Source organism: Heteronotia binoei, chromosome 15, assembly GCF_032191835.1.
Source record: "Heteronotia binoei isolate CCM8104 ecotype False Entrance Well chromosome 15, APGP_CSIRO_Hbin_v1, whole genome shotgun sequence".
NCBI lineage: Eukaryota > Metazoa > Chordata > Lepidosauria > Squamata > Gekkonidae > Heteronotia > Heteronotia binoei.
In genome coordinates this window covers 29,260,284-29,287,988 of record NC_083237.1, presented here as the reverse complement: position 1 = coordinate 29,287,988, position 27,705 = coordinate 29,260,284, and the positions used below count along the sequence as shown (strand labels likewise).

Here is a 27,705-nt window from a genome sequence, read left to right as displayed (position 1 = left end):
TCTGACTGTAAAAATACAGGGCTCAAACACAACTCTTGCTCTGGCCCGGCCATGCTATCTCAAGCTGTTCTTACCTCAAAGGATTCTTGTGAGGGTAAAATAGAGGGATCCACATAGGTTGCCCTTAATTCCTTGCAGGAAGGAAAGAGATTGCTAGAAAGCAGTGTGGGTTCACTAGCTTTATAGTTTCCCTCTTCTTTTTGCTTTTCACAGTCATGGTTTTTCCCCTCTCATGCTTTGCAGGCCCAGGGTTTCCGCTACCCTCGCCCAGCCTCGGTGCCACCATCGCCTTCCATCTCCCGCCACTCTAGCCCACACCACAGTGAGACTGAAGATGACGACGAACGGTACGACGAAGATGAAGAAGCGGAGAAGGACAAGCAGAACATCAAGTCCACGGCACTGATGGGCGCCGTCCCCGAGTGGCGGAAGCGCTCAAAGAAGGGCTCCAGTGAAGCCAACACCTCCTCCAACGCCAGCACCTCCTCCAACGCCAGCACCCCAACCCTTCCCAGCAGCCCCAGCGACCTCAGCAGCCCCACCAACTCTTTCATCGAGGAGAAGAATTAGCCCTTTCTAGCTACGCCAACACAACCTCCCATGGCTGCCCCTCTGCCATGCGCATCACCCCACCCTTGATAGGTCAGCTGCTCTCTGGTGCTGGATTCTGGAATGGTTCTAGAATGTAGGTTGTAGCATGTTCCAGAGCCAAGGCGGGGATTGGCGTTGTCATTTTCCCATGTTGGTCTATAAAGCTGTCTGTTCTGGATCAGGTTGTGGGGGAGGATTAGACATACCCACACTTCAGCATAGGAAGGGAAGTTGCCCTTTGCTTGCTTTGCTTTGTGAAGCTCTATCTGAAATGTGAGGTGGCACATTCTGGATTCCTGTGTATTGCTCATCTTATTTGGAAGAAGCCATTTAGAACCCTGCGATGTAGAAATGTGGAAGGAAAAGGAATCAGGGAAGTCTTCTGTGGGAGTGATATTCAAGGGTAGCTTATGCTTATGATGGGACAGAATATTTTGTAACGTCCAGGCTTTTAGGAATGCTTAGGAACAGGGCTGTTCTCTGATATCACAAGAGATTACAAATGCTTTATAAACTGTCCTTTTATAGTGCTAAATTGCTGATCACGCTGCTTGAGATCTTCACAGCTGTCCCTACCGCCACGCTTTGATATCCTAGAAAACTTTTGGTGTTGTGAGAGGCTAGTCGCACTTCTTAACGCCATCAGTCTGCCCCGTTCTAGAACAGTGTGCATGAGGAAGAGAAGACTGAAGCTTGTCCTGTACAGATTTGTCTCAGACAGACTGGGGAGTCTTGCTTCTTGACTGTGTTGGCCATTTTTAAAAGTTTGAGACCACTGGGAGAAGTGGAGGTCCTATAGTGTGAGTGGCAAGGGTTTTACAGGTGTGAATGTCTCATGGATACAGCTAAGAGAGTCATCTTTAAAAGGAGGCGTCCTGTTTGCTATTGAACTTTCCTGATTGGAAGTGTAAGAAGTGTTTTCTTGACAGCAAGGGTTAGCTTCAAACCTTCTGGAATGGTGCTGGAGGCTTGGAATGTAGGGAAAGACCTCTAAGTGATCATCGGCTTAAATCTACATGTGTGGAGTTCTGAGGAGGAAAAAACGGAGAACTTGCAGGGGCTGTCTTGCAGTATAAACTGCTGTGCCTGTGTGGACTGGGGTGGGGGTAGAAGAACCAACCAGAGTTGTTTTCAAATGTTAAGGGATGGATTTTACCGCAGCCATACTGACAACCTGAGCCTATAGACTAGGCACTCCAGAACCTGCTACTGTTGCTCTCCTTGCAAGGTGATTGATGCTGTATAGTGTTCAACAAGGGAGGGGAGACCAGTGATCTGGCAAACCCCAACCATATAAGCCAGAGGAGTCAAGTGGCTGCAAGAAACAGGGATTCATTCCATAGGTGATTCTAGAATGTTGAGGGCTCCCTGGAATGCCTCCTTGACTCATCTTGCAGGGCAGGGGTTTCTGAATGGCCATTTCCCCAGAGAGCAGCCACACACCACTGCAACAGTGGCCCTTAAAAATATGCAGAGACTCAAAGCCAATTCTCGGCTTCTGAAAGTGTAGACCAAATGCTTGTACGGTGAATGACTGTTTTTATGAACGTGTTTCCTAAATAAATGGGGAGGAAGGGCTTTCCCTGCTAGGACTGGGGCTGCCTTGGACAACCAGCCAGAACACAACATTCAAGATGACTCTTCTTGCCCACTGTGGTGGGGCTGTAGAAAGATTGCTGTGGGGTTTAGCAGGCAGGATGCTAGGCTGCGCAAAGGAGGCAGGGAGAACCTGGGAAGGTTGGAAGATTTGTGTTCAGCACAAGAGAGGACTGCTTCTAGCATGGGGCCCCAAATCTGCTGCCAAGTTTGGTACCAAGGAAACTCCATCCCCTGCCCCCTTGGCCTGGCCTATCTGCTGATTATGTTGCTTGCTCTTTGGGCTGGCTAAACATCCGTGCTTGATTTATGAATCACATATCTCATCCTGCCCCATTTCTTGTACCTCCTCATTTTGTTAAGGGATCGCCTCGCTTACGGTTGTGTTTGTCACTACCCTTGTTTTTGTTGTTCCTTCTCCCCTCCCCCCCCCAGAATTCTTTTTAAAAGTGCTTTTGATTTTTGTCTTCCATCCTCTCCCCACCCAAGCTACTGTGTGGGGAAAAAATCAAATGAACAAAAAAGCTGCTTGTGAGACAAATCTCAAATTATTTAAGAATAAATTTTGCTTTGGAAAATTGTGTGTTTCTAATCTTCTGCAGTGAAGTCTTTTCTGCAAAGGGAAATGATGGGGGGAGGTTGCTGCTCTAGTTTAAAACTTGGCTATCAGCCTTTTCATAAACATCCAAGTAGCTGTTTACAAAATAAGATAAAAATACAGAAATGCATGTAGCAGCTGGACTAAGGGTTGGGTTTTTTTACAAAGCAGCAGGAACAAGCTGGGAAATAACCTCTTTGCTTATTTTTAACACAAAAAGGCAGCTGTCGTTTCCTGTTAAATAAGCTAAGACAGAGGTCACCAGACTGTGGCTCAGGAGCCACGTGACTCTTTCACACACATTTTATGGCTCTCAAAGCCCTCACCACCCTTTTGGCCAGTTTGGAGAAAGTACTTGTGTCTTTAAATCACTTTGCCAAGCCAGCTGGTGGCTTGGAGAATGCATTTAAAGTTGTTTTTCCCCATCTCTCCCTCCCTGCCTTTCTGTCTTGTGGCTTTCAAACATCTGGCGATTATTCTATGTGGCTCTTCCATTAAGCAAGTCTGGCCACCCCTGAGCTAAGAGGTTCTTGATTCAAGAGTGGAAATGTCCTGGCTCAAATACCTGTTTGCTGTAGGACTTGCCGGCTACTCTTTGGCTGCCCCCCTTCTTCTTGGCCTCAATTCTACCACATTGCAGATGAAAAAGAGACCCAAGTACCACACACTGATTCCAACAGAACAAGCATGTGGGCTCCCCTTATTATGAACCATTATCCACCTTAAGAAGGCTCCAAACACCTGACCAGGCAAGCCCCCTTGGAAGCTAAGCAGGGTCAACTCTTAATTAGTACTTGGATGGGAGACCTCCTTGAAATAGCAAGTCACGAGGACAGGAGCAGGCTTTATTCAGCCACCTCTCTTCATATCCTCCAGGCCCCCAGTAGGGGTCAGTCACCAGAGGTCACCACAACTTCCAGATGCAGGCACACACTATAAAAAAATACCCCTCCCCAATGCTCGACTTTGTTCAATTGAGTGGAAAACTGGGGTACAGGATCCACCCCCAGTGTAGACTGGGTTCCACAGATGTGAGAGGAAGTGTTACCAGCTGTGCAAAGGCTCTAGTTGCAGCTAAGTAGTGATGCCATGGGGGGAAAGGTAAAGGGAGGAGCTCTTTAAACTTCCATGCAACAAGGCTCAAAATGCATCCCCTACAACTTTTTAACTGGTGCAAGTACCTGTTCCAACATGCAATATACACCTGAGGGAGCAAATATTAGCTACCCTGCTTTTCTACTAGTTTCACACCTACAGTGCCATCTGTTATGGGGAGGCTGGCTCTACTGTTACATCCCTAATTCAGTTACTTATTCCAAAAGGTATATGGGGAATGCATGCTAGCCTTCTTTCAAGGCCACAGTAAGCAGTGCACAAGCTCTTCCATTTGAAGTCAGTGCATTGGTTTCAATGGGATAGCTGCATTTCTGTTCTTTGAAGTTATTTCTGCAATGATTACACATTGTTTCCCAGCATATACCCCGAACAATGCAGAGAAGGCAGCAGCAGCATAGGCACCTTTCTGGTAGTCTTGCATACAGCAGCTCAAAAGGCCTCCACGGTCATAGTTGAAAGGAACCTAATAGGCCATCTGGTCCCAGCTAGCCCATCCTTGACAGACAACTGTCCAGCTGAAGGGATAAGTTCCTCTGGCAAAGTGCTATTCAGGAATAGGATGTGTCTCCCAGTATTCAACTGAGCTCTGCTCTCCGAAGCCCATTGGATCTGCACTCTGGGACTAGTGGCAGAAACAGGAAGTTAAGAGTGCATGTGACTACTATGACTATTTTACAGATAAACTGAAAAAATTGGGCTGGGCCCAGCCAATTTCTCTAAGACAGGAAAGGCGGCTTCCCCTTTGACTACCAAAGACAGACTAGGGACGTTATAGGATCTATAGTATGGATACCTGGGCGAAATTGAGAGGAAAAGGATAACTGGATCTAAGGCTTAGAACACTCAAATACATCCACCTAACCTAAGACAAGACTGCAAGATACTGCTTGCCTAAAGCAAATGCTAAAGAAACAACCAACTAATACTTTCACAACCAGCTAAGACACATCACTTGTCCAAGCTTCAGCGTTCTCAACTCTTTTACCAGTCTGCATTTCTTAGAAACAAAACGGGGAAAGGTTTTAGTTCTTGACTTCAAAGAGTCTTGTTCAGTCTCCTGCAAGGCAGTTTTGAGTCAGTCAAGGGGTGCCAGTTATCGCAGTGAAAATACGTATACAGTGGTAGACGATCAAATCTCTGATTACAGAAAGTGAGCCCTTAGAAGGCAGAGAACAGAGGAGAAGCACGGTTACAATATATTAGCAGAACTGGAGGTCAGTTTGTTTTAGAGGAGGTCACCTGCTTACAAATCAATGGAAGCTAAACTGGGAAATATTTACTAAATCCAAAGGGGCTGTGCAAAAGTTAACATGGATACACACACACTAACAAGTACCAGTGTAGTGCTTAATGCCAAGATTTAATGCCAGTTACAGACTCCCCCCAAGATGCGCAGGGTACAGAGGCATGTCTCTTCACTGAACAGCCAGCTTTTAAAAAAAAAAAACTTTTAAACACAAACACATGACAAATTAGAGCAACACAACTGGACAAGTTGGTGGGAGGACTCTGGAGGGAACCAGCAACTCTGCAGCTCAGTCGCTGGACTCGCCCAAGGTGAGGCGATCGAAGAGGTACTCGCCCAGGCCGTCCTCGCTGGCACGCACCCGCTTCAGGTTGGTCACGTGATCCCCCAGCTTCTTGATCAGCTTCACCTCCTCATCAAGGTAGTGAGTCTCTAGGAAGTCACACAGCTGGAAAGGAAGAGAAGAAAAAATGGAAATGGACTCCAGAAACAAGTGCTATGGGGGAGGGCCACCTTCATACTTTACTAACCCATAACTTGAATGGATTAAGAACACAACGTAAATTAAAGTTATCTCTTCATCATGATTAAAAAGTGGCTTCTGTGACAGCACTGCACAAAATCCAGAAAATAGGTTATTTGGCCGCAGTATTCAGCAACCCATCCAGCCCTGGGGTTTCCTGGAGGCAAATTCCTTATGATTTCTTATATGCAGGGCTTGTTTGGTAGGAAAAGCCCAGTAGGAATTCATTTGAGTGTTTGGCCACACACCCCTGACATCACCATTGTTTCACAAAGGACTTTTTTGTAGAAAAAGCCCAGCAGGACTCTCATGTATATTAGGCCACACTCCCTGAGCCAAGCCAGCCGGAACTGCATTCCTGCTCAAAAAAAAGCCCTGCCTATATGTTAGCCATGACAGTTTGACCTTACATGTTAAATACAGTTTAACCCTGCCTGTAGCAATATTATATGCAAATGTACTCATTTTAAAGGTTTAAGAACTGAGTTTGGTTCTTCTTTGAATGACAAATAGAGTTATGGAGAGGGAGGGATGGGTATGTTGTCCTTGGAAGTCATGGGAAGGGGTCCCAAAACACAGAGCAACAGCTTCAGTGCTTACATGAGGATCCACATGGCGAGAAGCAATCTGGTGCAGATCCAGCAGGGCCTGGTTCACACTCTTCTCCAGCTGAAGGGCGAAGGCCATGGCAGAGGCTCCATTCCCCCATTCATCCTGCTCCGGTTTCTGGAGTTGAGCAACAGCAGAGAGCACAAATGAGACCATGCATCAGGTGGGGCACTCTGGCTCCATCCTGCCTTATCCACACTAGGACTTCTGAAAGCTACTGGTCCCAGCAACTCATCAGGCACACACCTCTTGAATGGTCAACTCTGCATTCTTCCCAATTTCACCCACTCGCCATCAGTTCTCAACGGAAGGGTAGGACAGAGCAGATTTTTCCCAGGATGCACAGGTGACAAGAACACTATGTGGTGTTGTCCCTGAACAGCTCAGCAGATGGGGTACAACTCAACGCCTTCCCTTCTCCTAAGTAGGGTACCAGAATCTTCAAGCCTTGCTAAAGATCCTCAATGCAGCTCTCTCCTTTGCTTGCAAGAGATCCACTCTGTCCACTGGCTCATGTTAGGGATCAGCATGGACCTAGTTGGTGGGTGGAGATTTCTGACAATTAGCGGTCAGCTTGTCCCAAACATAGGACTGCATTTTTTACCACTGTCCTTCACTTCTGCATAGCCTGTCTTTTCCTTCTTTGCAGTTTCAGGTTTCCTATTGCCACTATTTTGGCCTGCTGAAAAAAGACCCAAGGGCCATTTAATCCAGCCTCTGGGGCAAGAAATGCATCCACATACACCAGCTGATGTGATCTGGAGGCTGAAGCAGCGAGAGCAAATACGTACTGCAAAAGTCCCTGTAGAGCAAAAGAGACCCACATCCAGAATCTCTGGATATGCTCTCTTATTGTCAACAGGGTAGCAAGCAAGACGCCATGCACCAAGCCAGTCCCCACTAAAGTTTTACATTTTTCTCCCCTTTCTTGCATCAGAGAATTCCGTGTAAGCTTTCACAAGATTCCCAAGGGTCTTCCACTGCAACACTGTCCTGCTTAGCTTCAGCAAAGTTGCTGTGTATCATCCACCTAAAAGCCACGTATACCTTGGGACATTAGAACATGGTGAGACCACATCTCTTGTTGTGGGAACCCCACTGTCCTATGGCCTCCCCTTCCAACAAGCCCTTTAGTGATATTCTAGGGTCATCAAAATGACTTGTTCCCAGCTTTAAATCTGCCTTTGCTTAGAAACCCCTGCAGTCAGCCTGGCAGCCACTCTCTCCTTCCATTTCTGTGCCCCTCCCACACTCACCCAAGAGACACCCCACACTCACTTTAACATCCTGCAGAACAACTCTCCCTCCACGACGGTTCTGGAAGGTCAGGAGTTTCTCAGCTTGTTCGTGTTTCTCCTCAAACACGTGTCGGAAAAAGGATGCAAACTTGGACAGAGCCACATCATCCCGGGTGAAATAAAAACCCTGACAGAAAAGGCAAAAAGGGAATATTTGTGGATTTTGAGAGTTTTTTTACACAGTTCCCTTTGCCAGGGGGCACAAAGTTCCCTTATCTCTGTTTTAATGGGTTTTAGGAAACCAAAGCTACCTCATTAACATTTAATTGAACACATAACTACACATTAAAGAACTATAAGCTCTCCTTTCTGAAACTAAGCCTGTAGTTTTAAGCCAACCTTTCCTGGCAGCAAAATGATACACTTTTAAAAACTTGGACTAAATTCTGCTTAGAGATTAGTAACTACCGCCCCGCCCCCAGCATCAGCTGAAGATGGCTGGACAAGATGGCGATCAGCAACACGAAAGAAAAAGAAAGGTGAGAGATGGGGGGGGGGGGAAATAAGAGGCCACTTTACTAGGGCTGACCCAGTGCTGTATAAGTGCGATTTGAAAATGAATAGGTATGAGCCTAGGTTGACTATCATGGCTTCCTTCAAAGCAGGGCAGAAACTTCAGTTTTGCTTAAGCACTAGCAGTTCTGTAAGGGGACTTCCATAAAAAATACCTAGTCATGCACATTCACTTGGTCAAGAGCCCTGATTATTAAGATTCATGCATGCCAGTTTTAAAGTGTTAACATCTCACCCAAGCTTAACATTTCTGTTCTGAAAATTAAGACAAGAAAGCAGCAGCACTGGCCTTTATGGCCTTTAACATCCAAGAGATGCCAATGCTGCAATTCTGCCCCACCTCTTCCTAATCTTAAACCCAAGTGATACCCAGATAAGGACTAAACAAGGCCTAACAAACTGTGGGGTAGAAGGAACAAGGTTTAATCATCAACTCCCTATCTTAGCACTGTGTTTTCACAAGCGCAAGCAGAATTCAGCAATAAGTGAACTTTACCACTGGTAAACAAAGGTACAGGGCATGCTGGGAGATTGGGGGGTGGGGGGAGACAAGATACCGTAACAAAGAGTAAAGAAGTTAGGTTTGTTATTTTCTATTTACTAAGTATTGGGAGAGTAAAAGACAGGTATTAGGTGCAATAACAAGTGGACACTGGAAATTTTGCAATCTTCTGGGCATAGAGCAGGTGTCATTGGAGGTGTGTGGGGGAAGGTATTGGCAAATTTCCTGCACTGTGCAAGAGGTTGGAATAGATGATCCTGGGGGTCCCTTCAAAATCTATTATTCTAATTCAAGAAACAGGAGAAAGTACCACCCCATATTGTTAAGGGGCAAGGCAATTCACAGCACTCACAGCCCTATGGAGGAGTTGCAAATTTTTAGGTCCCTAATGAGGCACACTGTGTATCAGATACAAGTTTTTTACACCACTGCGGCACACTAACCAGACCTGGGGATTTGGCTAAGAGAGGACCAGATTTAAACCCCACCCCCACAAAAACCCCTTACCTACATAACTAAGTGGAGTTTCTTTTCCAGCTACTCTCAATAGCAGGGCAAAAAGATAAAGCACAAAAGGCAAGAATTTAAAATGGGCAACAGGGCAGCTTCTAGACCAGGGGTGTCAAACATGCAATTTGGGGGCCGAATCAGGCCCTGGAGCAACTAACTGTCATCTACTTCCTTCTCCCTATATCTTGCTTCCTTTCTGCATCACAGCTTGCTTTGCCAGGCTTGCTCAATAGCACAGGACCTACACAGCAAAACCTCTATTTTCTCCATTGGGGAGGAATAGCTTGCTTTGCCAGGCTCTCTCAATTGCACAGCAGGGTTACTGAACCAAGCCTCTCTCCCTTCTATTGGCTTCCTTCTATTTTCTGAGGCTCCTCCACCTCCTGGTCCCCTGAGGAAGAAAGGAAAGAGCCAGAGCTTCCTTTGCCCAGTTCCCTGGATACCATGGGAGAAATGCAAAGAAAGCATCTTTAAAACCAATATGCTAACGTTTTAAGTTTTTTAAAAGTACATTTGTGCTTGTCTTTGTCCTTTATAAAGTTTATATCTCTACTACCTAATCTTAAATAGGTACACACATGGTCCAGCCCGGCATGGCTCAGTCCAACCCAATATGGCACGGTCCAACAAGGTCTGATTTATGTCAGATCCGGCCCTCATAACAAATGAGAGTTCGACACCCCTGTTTCTAGACAAAGAGCTTTCTGTGCAGAAGCCTGCAACGTCCAGGTGGGTGGGGTTGTGCATGCCCCATGTGGTCATCCCTCCGCACGTAACTAGGCAAATACAGGCTGGATAACAAAGGTTGGAAAAACACTTTTTAAGGATTAGCACTCACTGGGGAATAACGCAATTTAATAGAACCATATAAGGAAGCAAAACTCCTAGGTTCTTAGAGAAAGCCTTTTTAAAAAAAGTTATAGAAAAGGAGCTGGACTTTTCTGGTTTAGGATCTAGGAGGTGAAACTAGACCTACTAGCCCCACCCCAGCACAGGCAGAACCCTGCCCCAGGTGGAACGTTACACACCCTGGACTGGAAAACCAGTCAAGATCAGTGTTCCCTCTAAGCTGAGTTAGCGTGAACTAGGCTCACAGGTTTTTAGCTCCCAGCTCACACTTTTTTTTTTAGCTCAGGAAAACTGACACTCAAGAGCACAATAACTTCTGCAGTAGCTCACAACTTTAATACCTGTGGCTCACAACGTAGAATTTTTGGCTCCCAAGACTCTGCAGCTTAAAGGGAACATTGGTAAAGACCTCGGGGGTGGGGAATAAAAGACTGCCTCCATCGTGCAGCTAATAAGGACTATTGTCTATCCTGCACCTCCCCATAGCTCCCAATCCACGGGGGCGGTGGAAGCAGATACTAACTCACCAAGGACAGATAGGCGTAGCTGGCATGGAGGAACTGATTGACCAAGCGGTTCACCCCAGCTTCACTCTCGGCGTGGTAGTTCTGGCGGACCTGGGAGCTCATGGCGCAGATGGAGGGAGGCTGGTTTTGCTGGTCTGGCGGAGAGATGGAAGGATGGGGCGGCCGCGACCCTGCTCCGTTCAAGCACTGTTGAAGCAAGAGCTGGAAGACGACAGCCAAAGGCTGAGGACGATCTGGGGAGGGAAGCGCCGCAGCAGGGGCTTTTATAGAGAGGCCGGAGGCTCTTCCCAGCGACTCCCTCCGCGCTGGGCGCAAGCGCAGGGAAGGCGCCCCACCTCCCTGGCTTGCAGAGGGGTGGGGGGCGAGCATTGCTAATGGAGGGTTGTGAAGACAGAGAGGGCTTTAGAAGCTCGAAGGAATGGTTGTTTGTTTGTACCCGAAAAAAATACCCCGGATTTCAGTGGGGATTGCTGCTTTTCAATGCATGGATGCATTAGGGCACTGTGGCATAATAAATAGAGTGGCGGACTAGGATCCTGGGCCACTTGGCTATGGACGTTTGGGCCTTGTCACAAACTCCCAGCTCTCAAGGCTGTTGAGGGAAAATGGGGCGTGATGCTCAAAAAGCCGCTTTGAGTCGGAGCCGGGGAGAAAAGCGGGAGATAAATAAAGAAATGCATTTGCGAGCAGAAGTGCATTTTGTGTGAACATTAGGAGCAATATACTTTTTTTCTTGCAAATGCTTGGGTGGTGTGGATACGTTACCCAGTCTTTCGCACTTTTACTCGGATGTCACGGGGGGGGGGGGTGTCTTACATTTAAAGCAGCATAAAGTGCCTTCGATGTAGGAATTTTCCGACGTGTTCTAACGAAAGCTGAGTCGAAGTCCACACTCTAGATCAGGGACAGCCAAACTTGCTTAATGCAAGAGCCACATAGAATACACACCAGATGTTTGAGAGCCACAAGACATGAACATCAGGGAAGGAAGGAAGGAAGGAAGGACGGAAGGAAGGAAGGAAATAGATGGGGAGGAGGGAGGGAGAGGTGGAAAGAAAACAATGTTGACTTTAAATGTGTTCTCCACGCTGCCGGCTGGCTCAGCTTGGAGAATGCATTTAAAGACAAATGTCTTCCCCAAGCCAGTTGATGGGGTGGGGGGCTTCAAGAGCCACATAATATGTGTGAAAGAGCCACATGTGGCTCCCGCAGTGTGGCCACCCCTGCTCTAGATAAACAGGATCAGGAAGAACCCTCCCTGGATACCATGGGTTAAATGATGAGTTAGAAGACCTTTTTCTCAAAGAAACCGTATTTTATACGTAGGGTTAATTATTTTTCGCCCTTTGACGTTGCTGGTCCCCATCTTGTCTTGCCATCTTCATCTGGTGCTGTGCGTTTTAGTAGATGCACCGCAGACAGGCATCCAACACAAGATAGATCCAGGTGGGCAGCCGTGTTGGTCTGAAGCAGTAGAACAAGCAAGAGTCAAGTTGCACCTTTAAGACCAACAAAGGCATCCAACAAGTACAGATTGCCACTCACCGCACCAGAGAGGGAGAGCTATACCTGTTAAATGTCTGCTTGTTTTCAAAGTCCCAGGGTTTGGAGGGGAGGCAGATTCAGGAACATAACTAGTCGTTTGGGGGACTGTAGGGTGTCCCACAAGCCTGGGAGCGAAATATCCTGCCCGTTTATCATTAGGTTATGTGTGGAAATGGACAACTGAAACTCTTCATGGCATGGAGGCAAACCACATCACCTGGTCAGTAAAAATTAAAGGGACAGGGCTTTTTTGTCCAGGTAGTTGGCAATCAAAGGGATGGAGAAAACTAGCGGACAGGAGCCCTAGGTTATGTAGCAGAGTCGTAATTAAAACTAAGGTAAAAGTTAATTTCCCCTTTCTCCGCGTCTTCCTTCAACCATGTGACTCAGCAAAAGCATGCCCTTTTTAACACGCTTTTGCCACAAAAGAAATCTCTGAATGATTCAGCAAAAGGGGAGGGGGAGAGCGAGAAACCAGCTTCTTCTCCTTTCCCTTCGGCCCCTCCTCTCCGCCCTTTGTTGTTGTTCTACACAGCCAGAGACCTTGAGGCTGTTCCGTCTACTGGTTCCCCCTCCCCAATCCTGCTGGTTAGCGACATCCCTTCCCCGCCCCCACCCCGGTGACGCAGAAAAGGGGAAAGAGAGAAAACTGGAGCTGTTTCAGAGCTGTTGCTAAAGCTGAGCTAGAACGGCGGGGTTTCATTTTTTCAAGAAAAGGCCCATTCTGCTAATATAAAGCACCGCAGATGATGGGGAGAACTGTATATAAAGCAGTAGTCGGAATAGACGTGATCAGACAGCAGGGAGCCAAATAAACAATTACTTAAAATTAGAGGGGAAAATGTCAGACATTGTGCTACAGATAATGGACTCCCCAAACATACTTGGAACATCATCCTATCTACAGAGGCCATTTCAATAGCGCAGAGAAAGACAGGTGTGTGTAAAGTGCCAACATAAGAGCATAAGGGAAGCCATGTTGGATCAGGCCAATGGCCCATCCAGTCTAGCACGCTGTGTCACACAGTGGCCAAAAAACCCAGGTACCATCAGGAGGTTCATCAGTGGGGCCAGGACACGAGAAGCCCTCCCACTGTGCCCCCCCCCCCCCAGCACCAAGAATACAGAGCAACAAGTCTGGCCCAACTTATGGTGGGCTCTTTGGGGTTTCCAAGGCAAGAGACATTCATTTGAGAACCAGTTTGGTGTAGTGGTTAAGTGTGAGAACTCTAATCTGAGAGAACTGGGCTTGATTCCGCACTCCTCCACCTGCACCTGCTGGAATGACCTTGGGTTAGCCATAGCTATCGCAGGAAGTTGTCCTTGAAAGGGCAGCTGCTATGAGAGCCCTCTGAGCCCTGCCCACTTCACAAGGTGTCTGTTGTGGGGGGAGAAGATATAGGAGATTGTAAGCCACTCTGATTCAGAGAAAAGGATGGGATATAAATCTGCAGTCTTCTTCAGAGGTGGTTTGCCATTGCCTGCCTTTGCATTGTGACTCTGGCGGTTTCCCATTAAAATACTGGACAGACAGGTCCTTTGTGTCTGAGATCTGAAAAGACTGGGTTTGCTTGGGATATCTGGGTCAGGACTGTACAGAAAGGTCTATGCAGAAAGATATCCTGTCAATTTCATAGAGCCTTAAGGTACAAATTCTTTTTAATGGAAGACAGGATCTCTACAGAGTAACAATGTCTCTCTCAAATGTTTCTTTGGATTTGAAAAAGCAAAAGTGTAAATGTTCTGTACAGCCTAACGTTAAATATCCTTTCCTGATGTTTATCTGTATAACATTTTTTATCCCAGTGTTCTACCAGGAAGTCAAGAGCAGTTTATTGTTCTCCCATATTTACAACTATTGTAGGGCTGCTAAGTCCATGTCACCCAGGGAGGTCTGAGAAGGAGGAAAGAGTGGATCCCTGTTTCTTGCTCTCCCAGGTGATACTGACTGCTACACAATATCTCCCTTCCCCCGTTAACTCGGTGTTAAATCTTACAGTTTTAAGCAGAACAAACTTATAAGTAAAATGGACATGACCGTAGCCTAAAACCAATGCATTTTATTCTTACACCAGACATTGCACAATTTTCCCTCTCTGGGTTCAAGGAAAGCTCTCTGACTTTTGTGTCTCTTCTTTGATTTGCAAATGGTTGTGCTCTCCTCTTTGGTAAGAGCCTGTTTTTGCTTTGCATACTTCACTGTAGCAAAATAGGCTGCTTCGTGCACAAATTCACTTCAGGAATGCATAAGTGGTCTGACCTTATTAGTTCAATGATCCCTTTTTGTATATTCTGGCACTGGCCTTAAGCTACAATGGTCTGGTTCAGTACAGAGGCAACTAGTTGCAAACCAAAGCAAGGTAAGCAAACCTGGTATCTTTTAGGTTTGTTCATTAGGGCTGGTTCAATAATGCAGGCAGACCAGGCAGGTACTGGGGGCAGCACAATTCAAAGGCTGCCTGCCCTTGCATGGGTGGAGAATACACCTAGAATTTACACAAATCTGTAGTACAGAACTAGCAAAAAAACAACAAACCCAAAACACAATGTAGCCTGCCCCCTTCTTGTCTGAAATGGTTCCTCGCAGACCCTGCCCCCACCTTCTCTACTCTGACCTCAGAAGGCAAAAACGTTTTACTCCCTGTTTTCAGGGCTGCCTTGCAGATCTGGTTCTAGCAGCTTCCTTCAACATCTGACTCTCTGTGTAATTTTGGTTGTTGCAACCCTATCATGCAATGAGATTGACTTCTTACTCTCTGTCATCTGAATGAGAAAAAAGTTTTGGAGTCCAGTGTCAATCACGCCCAGTCAGTTCTTCCAGAAGCTAACAGAGAAGGCAGATGGGAAACAACAGACCAGCTGGACTTTCTCAGTAGAACAAAGTTGAATCAGGCCAGGAAATAGGAGAGCTGAGAGTCTCCATAGCTTGCCCATCTCTCTTGCCTCCCTATCTGTTTGTCTCAAGGATTGTGAATCATACAGATTTTTTGGCATGGTCAGCAGGGGTGGGGGATGAGCACATGACAGGGTGAAATGGCGAGACTGACTCATAGACCTAGTTGGCTGTGGAAGAAGGAAGACTAGAAACTAAGATCCCAAGTTCTGATGAGAAGAAGAATTATGGATGAATGTCAGATCTTTATTCCATTTGATCACAACCCACTCTGGAGGGTGCCAAGGTGCATCGAAACAAATTCTAGCCAAAGCAGGTGGGTGGAAAGTGCCATCTAGTCACAGCTAACTTTCAGCAACCCTATAGGGTTTTCAAGACAAGAGACTATTGCTATTGCCTGCCTCTGTGTAGATGTCGTCTCGGTGGTCTCCTGCCCAAGTACTAACCAGGACTGACCCTGCTTAAGCAGGACACCGATAACAAACAGGAGCATACATTAATAGTAATACTAAATACAGTTTGCATTTAGTTACGTAAGGGTCGCCAGCCACCTGGAGAAAAAAAAATCCTGCCCCTTTTAGAGAGGGTTAATGGGCTGCTGTTTACCAAGTGATATTATTTACTTCCATGCCATGAAAAGCTTACAGCTGCCTATTTCCACATATTAGGCCTCTGCCTATGGGATAGGATCATTTTCTCCCAGCCCACTAGGGTAGCCCAGTGGATTAGACAAAAATGTCCTGTCCCTTTAAAAAAAGGCTTAATAGGATGTTAATGGCCAGGTGATAATATTCATCTCTGCTGGGAAAAGTTTCACCTGCCTATTTCTGCACATGAAGGCTCAGTTAAAGAGACAAGACCTTTCCCACTGGGCCAGCTGGTAACCCTAATTCTGTTAAAGCACAAGGAGGGAGTAGTCCTAAACAGCAGGTCCTGTTTCGAGACTTATTTTCTAGCATAGCACTGCAAATTCCTCCTTAATTAACATTCACCGAGGTTGGCCTGTGGCTCCCCCACAGTAATTTTCTGCTTTATCTGTGCTGACAGAGAGGTAAAAATGTCTTATTTTCATAGCTGAAATGTTTCAGATGGGATGGCAGATCTCCTAGAGCAGGGGTGGCCAAACTTGCTTAATGTAAGAGCCACACAGAATAAATGTCAAATGTCTGAGAGCTGCAAGGTCTAAATGTCAGATGTTTGAGAGCCAAAAGAGGGAGGGAGAGGTGGAAAGAAAGCAACTTTAACTTTAGATAAATTCTCCAAACCACAGACCAGCTTGGCTTGGAGAAGTGATTTAAAGAGACAAAGCTGATGGGTGGGGGGGGTTCCAAGAGCCACACAATATGTTTGAAAAAGCCACATGTGGCTCCTGAGACTCAGTTTGGCCACCCCTGTCCTAAAGATATTTTGTTTAATATACAACTATGGTGAGGTGGGAGAAGGAAGATGTTATGATATAGCCTGATCTCTTTGGATTTCAGAAGCTAAGGAAGGTTGGTTTGTGGAAGGGAGACCACCAATGCAGGGCCTGCAGACGAAGGTTATGAATGGCAAACCATCTTTGCTTCTCATATGCCTTGAAAGCCCCTTGCTGGGGTCGGTGTAAGCTGGCTGCAATGAAATGGCAGTTTACACACATGCACATAGCGAGGTGAGTTGCCAATTTTAATCCAAGTGGTGGTGGAAGGAAATTTTTCTAAGACTTCTTCAAGTTTTTTTTTTTGTCAAAATTCACCCCCTCACACACAGACACACACTTTGCCCCAGAAACTCACCAAGTGACCTTGAACCACTCACTCTCTACCAGCCTAGCCTACCTCACAGGGTTGTTGTTGTGTGGATAAAATGGAAGAGAGGAAAATATGAGCTCCCTTTGAGAAGAAAAGTGGGTGTAAATATCTGAATAAGTTGACCATGAATGGAAGTGGGCTTGCAACCCAAGTTAGGCTCTCAGTCCATTGAGTAAAAGGTGCTCATTTTCTCCACACTCAGCCCTGTTTAGCTTTGTAATCCATAGATATATTCACCCCTCCCCTCAATGTTTCTAGGTCAACTTTACAGTGGTCTGAAGGGTTCTGAATTAAAAACAACTTCTGAACAATTACAAAATTTTTAAAAAAGACCATATTGTCTTGTGAGGGACAAGGTCTTTGGGAACGGATTTCTGGGGCAAAGTGGGAAATGTCAATTCTATACGCATCATGAGGTGAATGGTTCACAATTTTGTGGAATATGGGAAGGGAGGGAGCTTATCTTTTACAAATGTGGAGGGATATTATATCCACACAAACTGACCATTCATATAGACAGCTCTGTTTAACCAGCTCAAAGGTTACTTAAAACAATTTGTTTACATAGTTAAGTGAATCTCTTGTAACAGCACCAGCAGGTGGGAAAGTTCAGGGAATATTGGTTGAGATCTCTTTTTATTGATGAGATTTCTGAGAAAAAGCAATTAGAAAGAAAGAGTCTTTGAGTTCATGCTCCCTTTTCCAGACCATGATAGAAAGAAAAACAAGGAGGGCCTTGTGCTTGTCAAAGCTGATGAGGCTTTCACAATTAAAATATTGTCTGAAAACAATATCCCATGCCCTTCAAGGGGCTCAGGGCCATATATGTCACTTCCTACTCCCTCAATTTTTTCCTCACAACCCTGTGAGTTAGGTTGGTCTTAGAGAGCAGAGAAAGCAGAGAGAGAGAGGGGGGCTTTTAGGGCTGAGGAGGCCAGGATTTTTCAGATGTCTCCAGCCAGGCCAGCACAATCCCTGATGTACTTAAAGGCAAATAAGCAATTAAGTGAACTAACTGACAAATGCCAGCCTCCAGGTGGGATCTGAGGATCCCTGGAAGTACAGCCCATTTCCAGACTACAGAGATCTGTTCCCCTAGAGAAAATGGATGCTTTGGATGAGGGACTCTATGGCTTTGTACCCCATTGAGGTCCCTTTCCTCCCCAAGCTCTCTCCCCAAATTCCTTGGGGAGTTCCAGGAATTTTCCAACCTGGAACGGCAATTCTACCCCACCCCCCCATCCCCCACTGGTGGCTACGGGGGAACATGGCAACCCTAGATGTATACCACTGTCTCTCAATCGCCATCTTGGGCACCTTTGCAACTGGTGCACTAAGCAAAGATCAGATGTTGTTGTTTGTTGGTTTTAAACTTTTCTTTTAAAACTGATCTTTAAATTGATCTAGCAACATCACATTCCTAACTTTGCCCAGTTACGAAGAATGCTTTTTAGACATTACTTGACAAACAAGAAGTTGATTAAGCTGGTCCTTCTGTAAAAAGGGCCTCCTTTAACTCTGTCAAGAACTCACAGCAAGGGACAGGATTTTAAAAAACCTATTGAAGTCTCTCTGGAGTTTCCTTCCTTCCTTTGTTGTTTTCCCCATGGTCTATATTAGACTGTAATCGGTCTGGGGGCAAGGACCTAGCTAGGTAGCCTGGGTAATTCTGTAAGGTGTCATTTTGACCAATGTGGCTATTATAAATCATAAATAGCCCACTATTCTATAGTCATGTAGATGTTTCTTGAAATCTACAAGCAGGGCATGAATGACCTTTCTCTGTAGCTCATCCTCAACATCATGGCATTAAAGTTATATGGCCTCTATTCATGGAGGTTCTGTTTACCCACTCCAGCTCACTGTGTGGACAGATCTACATTCATTTGTTACAGGCATCTGTGCCATAGATTATCTTCATACCCTGTGGAAACAGAACATATGCTAATGCTGAGGTTTGTGTCTGTCCTAAACCTTATGCCAGTTCAACTGACTCAGTGGTTGGCTTCTAATACAGAAGAATAACTTCCCAGTACATGCTACCACTTTATAAGTTTCTGTCAAGTCCCTTTAGGCGTTTTCCCAGGGATGGGGGGGAAGCTGTACTGAAAAAACTCACGCGCATATCCACTTTGGTTCGCAGGGAACATGTTCTCACTGCTCCACAGGCTTCCCAATCCCCAGGTCCCAGCCGGGGATCCCCAGTTACAGGCTTCCTCCCACCCCCAGCCACATGTGAGCTTGCAAACTCTGTGCATTTTGGCTGCTTTTTGTGTGTTTACACTTTCATTTACTAGAATTGCAGCTATTGGGGGATGAGGAAATGATGACTATTCAGGTGAACTGCACCGCTGTATTTTTATGTATTTATTTTGAAAATGGGAAAGTCTGGCTCCACCCCAAAGTCTCCTGGATCCACTCCCAAAGTCCCCAGATATTTTCTGAATTAGACTTGGCAACCCTACTGCTCCATTATTTTTTCCATTCATGATAAACCCTTATCAATATGTACTTTACAGTTCTTGGGGTGGGGTGTTTTCCCCCCCTTGTTGGCTTTTATTCCTTGAAAAATACACTCTCTTGAGCTGTAATTCCAGCCCAATCATTGTGAAGAAAGTCCTGCTGAACTATATTGGAGCAAGCATTAAACAAGCCACGTTTAAAGTAACCCTGTAATAAAGTAGGGGCAGATTAAAAAAAGGTGTACCTACAGGAAGAGATCTGAACCCTTGCCCCTCCCATTATTCTCTGAGTCTGACCATCCCAGACAGCTTTTGCCCAGCCAGGGTTGGGGTCCAGTTTTGCATGGAATGCATGTGAGGTCATGACTGCAGGATTGGACACCCCATGGTGCACTTCCCTCACTTTAGAGGATGGGGGGCAGACCCACCTTGAAACACTTGGTCCTGCCAACATCTATATTGAAACACACAAGAATTGGGTTTTTGGTGCTCTGATTTTAACCCAAAGAAAGCTATTGGGATGTAGCAGCTGAATTTAACAGTTGGTGAATGTTTAAGGAAAAGCCATCTTGCATACATCTTATTGGTTTAAAATCCCACTGCTTGCCCCCCACAAGCTGGCAATAACAGGGCTGTTATCTCTCTTGCACAGCCAAGGGTGGGCCCTCTTGTTTCTGTTGGAATTGGGATCCTTTTTCTCTAGCAGAAGCAAGGCAGTTTATCCCCTGCCTAAATTTTCACTTTGCTGTAATAATGCTGAAAAAAAGTATTAATTATTTATTATGTTCAATTTCTATCCCTCTCTCCCCGCAAGTGGACTCAGGGCAGCTAGCAATCAGTACTATAATACAATTTAAAAACCAATAAAATACAATTTTAAACATTTTATGATGCTATACAACTTTAGTATGGTGGGCATTCGATGAAATTGCTGAGCAGACAGGTTAAAATGGATAAAAGGAAGTACTTCTTCACCCAAAGGGTGATTAACATGTGGAATTCGCTGCCACAGGATGTGGTGGCGGCCACAAGCATAGCCACCTTCAAGAGGGGTTTAGATAAAAATATGGAGGAGAGGTCCATCAGTGGCTATTAGCCACAGTGCATGTGTGTGTATATATATTCATATATATAAAAAATTTGCCACTGTGTGACACAGAGTGTTGGACTGGATGGGCCATTGGCCTGATCTAACATGGCTTCTCTTATGTTCTCATGGTGGGATCTTTCTTTTTTGCTGTTAGTGATCCTACTATAGTGGAGGCCATTTAATTTAATTTAATTCACTATATACAGTTGCAATTTTTTTAGGGTGGGTGCAGCATACTATACACACAACTACAGGGGGAGAAATCTATATCTTAAAACAGCAGCAGTTCATTTTTTACCAGGTGTTGAATATTCATAAGCATCACCAAGAGATATTACTGGGCTCTATTAGAAATTAGTCAAGCTGACTTATGTCATCCCTGTAGGGTATTCAAGACAAGAGATGTTTAGAGGTGGTTTGCCATTGCCTGCCTCCACATCATAAGCCTGGAGTTCTGTGGAGGTCTCCCATCCAAATAGTACACAAATGCTACCAATCCCGCTTAGCTTTTGAGATCTAATGAGGTCACGCTAGCCTGGGCTATTCAGGTTAGGGCTTGACCCCATTAGATGGCCAGAACAGGCAGTAAGAGACCTTTGCAGTGGAAAATATCTGGAAAAGCAAATGAAGAACTGCGCCAGGACTTGAAAAATTTCAAAATTGCAGTCATATTGACTTGTTAAGAGGGGGAAAACCCTCCAAAAGCAGCCACGGATGCAATGGTTTTATTTGGACCAACTGGAACATTAGAACTGTAATATATAAGTTTTGAATTTCCCCAGTTCTTATTCAGTTAAGACATTGGATATAAAAAGAAAAAGGCGGAGGAGGAAGAAGTTTCCAGGGGGCGGGTAGAAAAGCTCACTTGTAGACTAAGAGGCTTCAAGATCCAACACAGGAAGTATTCATAAAGTTAAACCCAACTTGGTACAAAAACAGCTCTCAGCTTACATCAAAGCTACTAGCACTAGACACAGGTGGCTCATTTTTAAAAAATATAACTAGTAGCGATTCAGATTTGTCTTAATTTCTTCCTTTATGTCTGTACTACTGCATATGCACGTTCTATCTGAGGACGTATTTCATGTATCTGACTAAGGGGGCTCTAGGTTGGGAAGCTTTTCAGTCTTTTTTAAAGTGCCACCACAAGACAGTTGTGACTATAAAAAATTACTACCTGTGCCCCTCTGGAACAGTGGTGAAAGGCATAGCAAACTCCCCACCACCATCCCGTGAAACAAGCTATTTTTGCCTTCCATTAGCAACCAGTCATATAGCAGTGAGCTGCTCCAATTCAATTACAGCCTGAAAACAAGCAGGCTAGGTCAGAAAAGGCTTTCCAGCTAGGGTATGAAGCTGCTCTGTACCAAATCAGTCAGTTCATCTTGGGCTCAGATGGCCCAAATTCATTAAATTGGCCACAGTTCTGAGCATCTGAAATGCCCAGGACCTAATAGGGCTGTTTTGCTTGCAAACCAAAGCTATCTGCCCTCTCCTTTTACATTGAAAAAATCCAATGCATGGTTATAGGATGGGGGAGACTTGTCTTAGCAGTAGTATGTGCGAGAAGGATCTAGAGGTCTTCGTGGATCAAGCGCTGAACATGAGTCAACAGTGCGATGTGGTGGCTAAAAAGGCAAATGCAATTTTGGGCTGTATCAACAGAAGTCTAATGTCCAGATCACTTGAAGTGATGGTATTGCTTTACTCTGCTCTGGTAAGACCTCATCTGGAGTATTGTGTTCAGTTTTGGGCACCACATTTTAAGAAGGATATAGACAAGCTGGAACGGGTCCAGAGGAGGATGGTGAGGGGTCTGGAGACCAAGTCCTATGAGGAAAGGTTGAAGGAGCTGGGGATGTTTAGCCTGGACAGGAGGCAGCTGAGAAGTGATATGATCACCATCTTCAAGTACTTGAAGAGCTGTCATATAGAAGATGGTGTGGAATCGTTTTCTGTGGCCCCAGCAGGTAGGATCAGAACCAATGGGTTGAAATTAAATCAAAAGGGTTTCTGGCTCAAATTAGGAAGAACTTCCTGACAGAGCGATTCCTCAGTGGAACAGGCTTCCTCAGGAGGTGGTGGGCTCTCCTTTCTTGGAGGTTTTTAAACAGAGGCTAGATGGCCATCTGACAGTGATGAAGATCCTGTGAATTTAGGGGGAGGTGTTTGTGAGTTTCCTGCATTGTGCAGCGGGTTGCACTAGATGACCCTGGAGGTCCCTTCCAACTCTATGATTCTATGATCTCAGGAATGAAAATGCACAGGTCAGTTTGATCCACCGCTTCCCCCACCTTAAAAACCCACTCCCATCAGATAAAGAAACAGAACACAAGACAAATGTAAACTGGTGAACCCTTGTTTATTGGAAGCATGCCAATCAAGAGTTGGCAGGTACAACCCCCTTGACTGGGGCACGGCGATTGTGATGGTGGTGGGTATGATCTGTGGGTTCACAGAGGCAGTGCTCCCAGGAATATGGAGTGGGGGGGCCACGCCACACTCAGCTGCTGCTCTCTCCTAGGCTGTGCTTGTCAAAGAGATACTCTCCAAGCCCCCCCTGGGAATCTCCCAGCCGCCGGAGGTTGGTGATATAGTCACCCAGGACCTTGATAGCCTTGACCTGTTCGTCGAGGTAGTGAGTCTCCAGGAAGTCACAGAGCTGAGAAGGGAGAAAGTAAATGAGATGAGATGGCGGCAGCCGGCAACTCAATAAAGGTTCCTCAAGACCTTGAAGGTATGGGTCACTTCAGAGTTTGGGGGACAATGACCCAGCCACCCCATTAGAAGAGAAACCACATGATCATCCTGGCAGATGTTTCTTTGCTATTTGGGCTCAATAGTCTGCAGTTCAATTATGGCTGTAAAATGGACAGCAGTTTGCTCAAAACCGTGTTGTCCTCTAAACATTTTTATGTTGGCCCCTCCCAGCATAACAGTGACTTTCACAATCCCTTGCATAGAGCATATCCTGTTTTCTCTGTTTGAAAAGGGCACTCCACACAACTATCATCGTCTAGAACAATTGAAACCCTGCCACAATTGGTTTGGTGATGGCAAGTGCCATCCATGGGTTCTCAAGGCAAGAAACAGAGATCGTTTGCCATTGCCCGCCTCTGCAAGGCACCTATGGACTTCCTTGGAGGTCTCTCATCCAAGTCCTAACCAAGGCTGACCCTGCTTAGCTTCCAAGATCAAGTTACCCTGGGCCATCTAAGTCAGGACAATAATTCTACTCTACACAGCAGATATAAAAGGGATCTTGATATAGCACAAGCATCCAAAGTCGTCATCACTGGAGACTAGATGCAGTCATGGCTGGACCATCTAGCTTTCGACAGCCCCATTGCCATCTGTGTCTGAGAGGCAAAAGCATTTCTGCCTTTCCAGGAACAGAAAGATCAAATTGATACCAAGGTGATACTCACATGGGGGTCTCCCTTGTTGCTTGCCAGGCGGTGCAGCTCCAGAAGGGCCTGGTTCACATTCTTTTCCAGCTGAAGGGCTGCCTCCATTGCATCAAGAGTTGTGCCCCAAGCATCACGTTCTGGCTTCTGTACAGAGAAAACCATTTAAGTTGGGTTTCATTCAAAGTTGTGGAGTTATTTCCAGGAGGAAGATACTACAACCAAGGGCAGAAAGAGTGTGTGGCAGAGGCAGATGCGCGAACACAGGTCTACCACCAGACACCACATTATCATAACTGTGTTCTTTTTATTTATTCACATTTCTATCCCATCCTCTCCAAATGGGCTCAGGTTTCTCCCAAGTGCAGGTGTGAATGGAAGACTCTACAGGCTGAGAAAGTGGTCCACTGAGCCTTGGCAATTGGGCTTTTGGGGTCTTCAGCCACTGCAGCTAGCCTGAAATCCTGCTACATACTAGGTCTGTTTTTACTTTTCCATATTATGTTTACATTGTATCCTGTCTTGAGACTGTAATAAACTATAACTTGGACATCCTGCTTGCCCATCCCAGAGGCCTACCTTGATATCTTGCAGGAGGACACGGCCACCACGCTGGCTCTGGAACCCAAGTAGCTTGTCAGCATGTTCCCGCTCTTCATGAGACTGCGACCGGAAGAATTCGGCAACATGGCGCAGGGCAACATCATCGCGGTCAAAGTAGGAAGACTGTGAAGGGGAGCAAAACAAGACAGACACATTGATGTTCAGGTAAGAGAGAGAGCACCTAAGTGGATTTGAAAGGGAGAAGTGGGCATGACTTCTCCTCACAGCCCTAGAGCATGCACACGCAAAGCAGGGCTGATATAAGAGAGATATTCCAAGTACAAGCTTTTAAGTCAGCTCAGACTCTGAAAAAGAAAACTGAATTCTGGAAAACTAAGATATTGTGTGTAACCCTTGGCTCAACGTCAGAGCAGGAGTACACAGCAGCCACCACAAGATGGCTCCCAGGCTGCCATCATGTGCCAATAGTGCCTTCACACAGAGCAACTGACTGCCCTTTGAGTTAGCAAGCAAAATAAACCAGCTTAGCCAGTGGCACCCGGTTCTGTTAACTTCCCACGCCAAACTGGATACCAGTGTGCAAAGAAATGCACCCCACAGGTCATGTGCATCCACCCAACAGTTTTTTTTTTTAAATAAACACATGTCACTTTTCTGCTATTCAAAGTAGCCCACAGTCATTAAATTTAACTTTTCCTGTTGCAGAAAGATGGCCAGGTGGGAGAAGCAGATTATCCTCCGCCTACACATGTGACAGCAGTTTAGCAATTTCCTGTTATCATGTAGACCTCCACACTGCAGAGAGTTTGTACACTTAAGACTGGAGGGAGTGGGGAGGGGGAAGAAAACAAAATTTGTACTTTTTCCAGTATACACAAGGCAAATAGTATAATTATGAGGGAAAAAGAGAGAAATACTACATGTAGTCCAATGCAAACATCTAGATTAAAGCTTGAACTAACCACCTTACAAATGGGACAAATGGAGATTACAGACAGAGGGGTGGTAAAGAAAGAGCTATTGGGCTGGGGTGGGGTAAAGCAACAGTTGGAAGTTATCCACCCAGGGTTTATCTCAGTTTCCCAGACTTGTTGATCCACTCCCCAAATCTGTTGCCACTAGATACAGTAGTGTTGGGCAACCTACAAGACAATGAGAGGAGATGAAAGGCAGAAAAGCAGAGAGAGGCTGGAATACAATTTTCCTCCTCTCCCCACCCCCTTGGTAAGACTGAGAAAAGCGAAACAGGATGATAGGCAAATAGAAAGCTCAGTGGTTCTAGGTTCTTTTATTGATCCATTCGAGACCAAGCAGGACAAAGTTGAAGCCATTTGATGTCGAAGAAAGAACGACAGACACAACCCACCTCCGTTTTATCTACAAGCCGGAAGAGAGAGAATTTTTTTTTTTTTGCAAAGGACGGATAAGGGACAGGACTCCCGGGAGGAGGAATCTGAGCTATCGATTATGGATGAAGGACGGCTAAGGGACTGAGATCCCACAGATCTCCCCTCGGGGGGAAATCGGGGAGGTCTGGTGAGTCAAAGAGCAGGTCAAAGAGGTGCCAAAGCGCTCTCCCAGAAACAGATCGCTGCGCGCAACACAGTAGGGTAAGAGCTTCCAAAGACGCCGCCGGGGCGCCTCACTCACCATGGAAAGATAGACGTAGCTAGCATACAACTCCATGTTGACCATGCGGTTAACGGCCGCTTCGCAGTCGCTTTGGTAGTTCTGGCGGATGTGGGAATCCATGGCTCCGGTTTAGCTGGGAGGTTCGGATGAAAAGGCGTCTGGTCTGGCTGGTGCAAAAAAATAAAAGGATCTGTCGACTGGCAGTCGGTGTCTTTCTGGATCACAGCAAGCGTTGCAGAAAATGCCAGGGGGATTTTCCTAAGGAGAGCGAGGTGGGGAAGAAGACAATGGAACCAGGTTCCGTTCAAACACTGTTGAAGCAAGAACCGAGCTCTGCAGGACAAAGGGAGGCGAGCCCCTTTTATAGCGCCGCCGGGCGCGCAAGAGGGACGTGCGCAGAGGCCAATCGCCGCTCCGCTCCACACTATCTGGCGGAGTTGCGAAAGGTGGAGCCTGGGCAGAGAAGAGGAACCCAGGCGTCCCCAGGGCCTGGCTCTGCCCCCAGCAGGTGGCTGGCCTCGGCGGGTCCATTTCGCCTTGCCCTTTCCGGGCTTGCTTCAGGTGTGAAGGACGTGCGCATCGATGCCCATTGGCACCCCCAAGATCCTGCACTGGAAACAGCTGGCTCGCTGGCAGAAATGGAATAGATGGGAAGAATCCAGAATTGGGGAATAGTTAGAGGGGCGGACTAGGAAATCCGCGGTTGCCAACAGGGCGGGACAAAAATGGCCTGTCTGTCCCTTTAGCAAACGCTTAGTGTGTGGAAAGTTGAACTTTGCAGGGTATAGATGGAATTCAATAAAGGGACAGGGCAGTTTTGGCTTCTTCAGGCGAGTGACAACCGGCTTCAAAGCCCCCGTCTCTGCATAAAGCTCACTGGGCGGCCTTGGACCAGCCGCGCGCGCTCTCTCAGTCTCATCTACCTCACGAGCTTGTTGTGAGGATAAAATAGAGGAGGGAATTAATTATTCATTATAATGCCCTTGGAGGAGGGGCAGAATCCAAATATATTAAACTGACTTGGGGGGTCCCCAACATGGTGCCCACAAACACCTTTCCTGGCATCCACCGAATTGTTTTTAGGAGAGTGGGTGGGGCCACGTGGGGCTTTTGCCTCGCAAGGCTTTTGATTGGTTGTGCAAATTTTTCAAAACATTGCTTTGGCAACAGCTGCCACCACAGCAGAAGGATCTTCAATGTGGGACTGAGAGGAAACTGGCAGCTGTTTTAGGGCAAACTTTTTGTCAGAATTCCCAAGGTGCCATCTGCCTCAGAAAGGGTGAGGCTTCCTGAAGTAATACAAAAGCATGATTGTCTCTACATGAAGGTAGGACAAAGGACAAGGTCCCACCTGTTAGATTTCTGCTTAGTGTGCCTTGAAGGGAATTTTAAACAATTCTGGCAATCCAGTATAACATATGCACTTGGGGGGAGGGGGTTGTAGTCAGTTTTGTTGGTCCATGGGGGGGGGAGGGTCAAAAGCAGCAGTCCTGCAATACTTTTTATTACAATCAATTAAAATATCAGAAAATAGTGAGCAAGCTTCTGAGTTCCACAGAGATCTGCTTTCAGGCTGGATGTTCAATTCTGAATACTGGCTGTATTGTGTGATTGTCTTGGGCAAGGACAGGAAAGATAATTCTGAGTATGGCGGATGATGGAAGTCAGCAGTTTAACAGTATTTAAACAGCGCTCTCTTGTGCAGCTGTTAAAGAGTAGGGTGGCCAACCTCCAGGCGGGCCCTGGGGTTCCCCTAGAATTACAGCTGATTTCCAGACTTAGGAGATCAGGTCCTCTAGTCTCGAGAAAATAGTAGCTTCAAAGAGTGGAGCTTTATGATATCA

The 27,705-nt window shown here is 46.1% G+C and overlaps 4 protein-coding genes and 1 pseudogene across 4 annotated transcripts in view; 2 read left to right on the top strand and 3 right to left on the bottom strand.

The window, feature by feature from the left end:
* GYS1 (glycogen synthase 1) overlaps nt 1–2,765 on the top strand; it is a 61,905-nt gene extending 59,140 nt beyond the window's left edge. The window contains exon 16 of the mRNA XM_060256602.1: nt 244–2,765. Coding sequence (XP_060112585.1) covers nt 244–570 — 327 coding nt within the window. The 3' untranslated portion in view covers nt 571–2,765. The remainder of the gene's footprint in view (nt 1–243) is intronic.
* Nucleotides 1–27,705, top strand: part of POLR2L (RNA polymerase II, I and III subunit L) — a 217,890-nt gene that overhangs the window by 109,072 nt on the left and 81,113 nt on the right. The window lies entirely within an intron of this gene.
* Nucleotides 5,241–10,964, bottom strand: LOC132584708 (ferritin light chain, oocyte isoform-like). Its single transcript, XM_060256601.1, has 4 exons — nt 10,479–10,964; nt 7,558–7,704; nt 6,271–6,396; nt 5,241–5,595 (listed from the first exon to the last, which is right to left on the bottom strand). Exons 1-4 carry the CDS (start codon nt 10,845–10,847, stop codon nt 5,437–5,439), a joined length of 801 nt encoding a protein of 266 aa, XP_060112584.1. The 5' UTR covers nt 10,848–10,964; the 3' UTR covers nt 5,241–5,436.
* LOC132584707 (ferritin heavy chain B-like) lies at nt 22,602–26,844 on the bottom strand. Its single transcript, XM_060256600.1, has 4 exons — nt 25,880–26,844; nt 24,245–24,391; nt 23,687–23,812; nt 22,602–22,920 (listed from the first exon to the last, which is right to left on the bottom strand). Exons 1-4 carry the CDS (start codon nt 25,979–25,981, stop codon nt 22,762–22,764), a joined length of 534 nt encoding a protein of 177 aa, XP_060112583.1. The 5' UTR covers nt 25,982–26,844; the 3' UTR covers nt 22,602–22,761.
* Nucleotides 26,120–27,705, bottom strand: part of LOC132583345 (uncharacterized) — a 32,418-nt pseudogene continuing 30,832 nt past the window's right edge.

Coding starts and splice junctions, on each gene's coding strand:
- LOC132584708 (XM_060256601.1), bottom strand. CDS start 10,847: ATGCTCGCCCCCCACCCCTCTGCAAGCCAGGGAGGTGGGGCGCCTTCC. Junction 7,705..10,478: donor GCTACGCCTATCTGTCCTTG/GTGAGTTAGTAT, acceptor CTTTTCTGTCAG/GGTTTTTATTTCACCCGGGA. Junction 6,397..7,557: donor TTGTTCTGCAGGATGTTAAA/GTGAGTGTGGGG, acceptor GCTCAACTCCAG/AAACCGGAGCAGGATGAATG.
- LOC132584707 (XM_060256600.1), bottom strand. CDS start 25,981: ATGGATTCCCACATCCGCCAGAACTACCAAAGCGACTGCGAAGCGGCC. Junction 24,392..25,879: donor GCTACGTCTATCTTTCCATG/GTGAGTGAGGCG, acceptor TCCCCTTCACAG/TCTTCCTACTTTGACCGCGA. Junction 22,921..23,686: donor GCAACAAGGGAGACCCCCAT/GTGAGTATCACC, acceptor CTCCCTTCTCAG/CTCTGTGACTTCCTGGAGAC.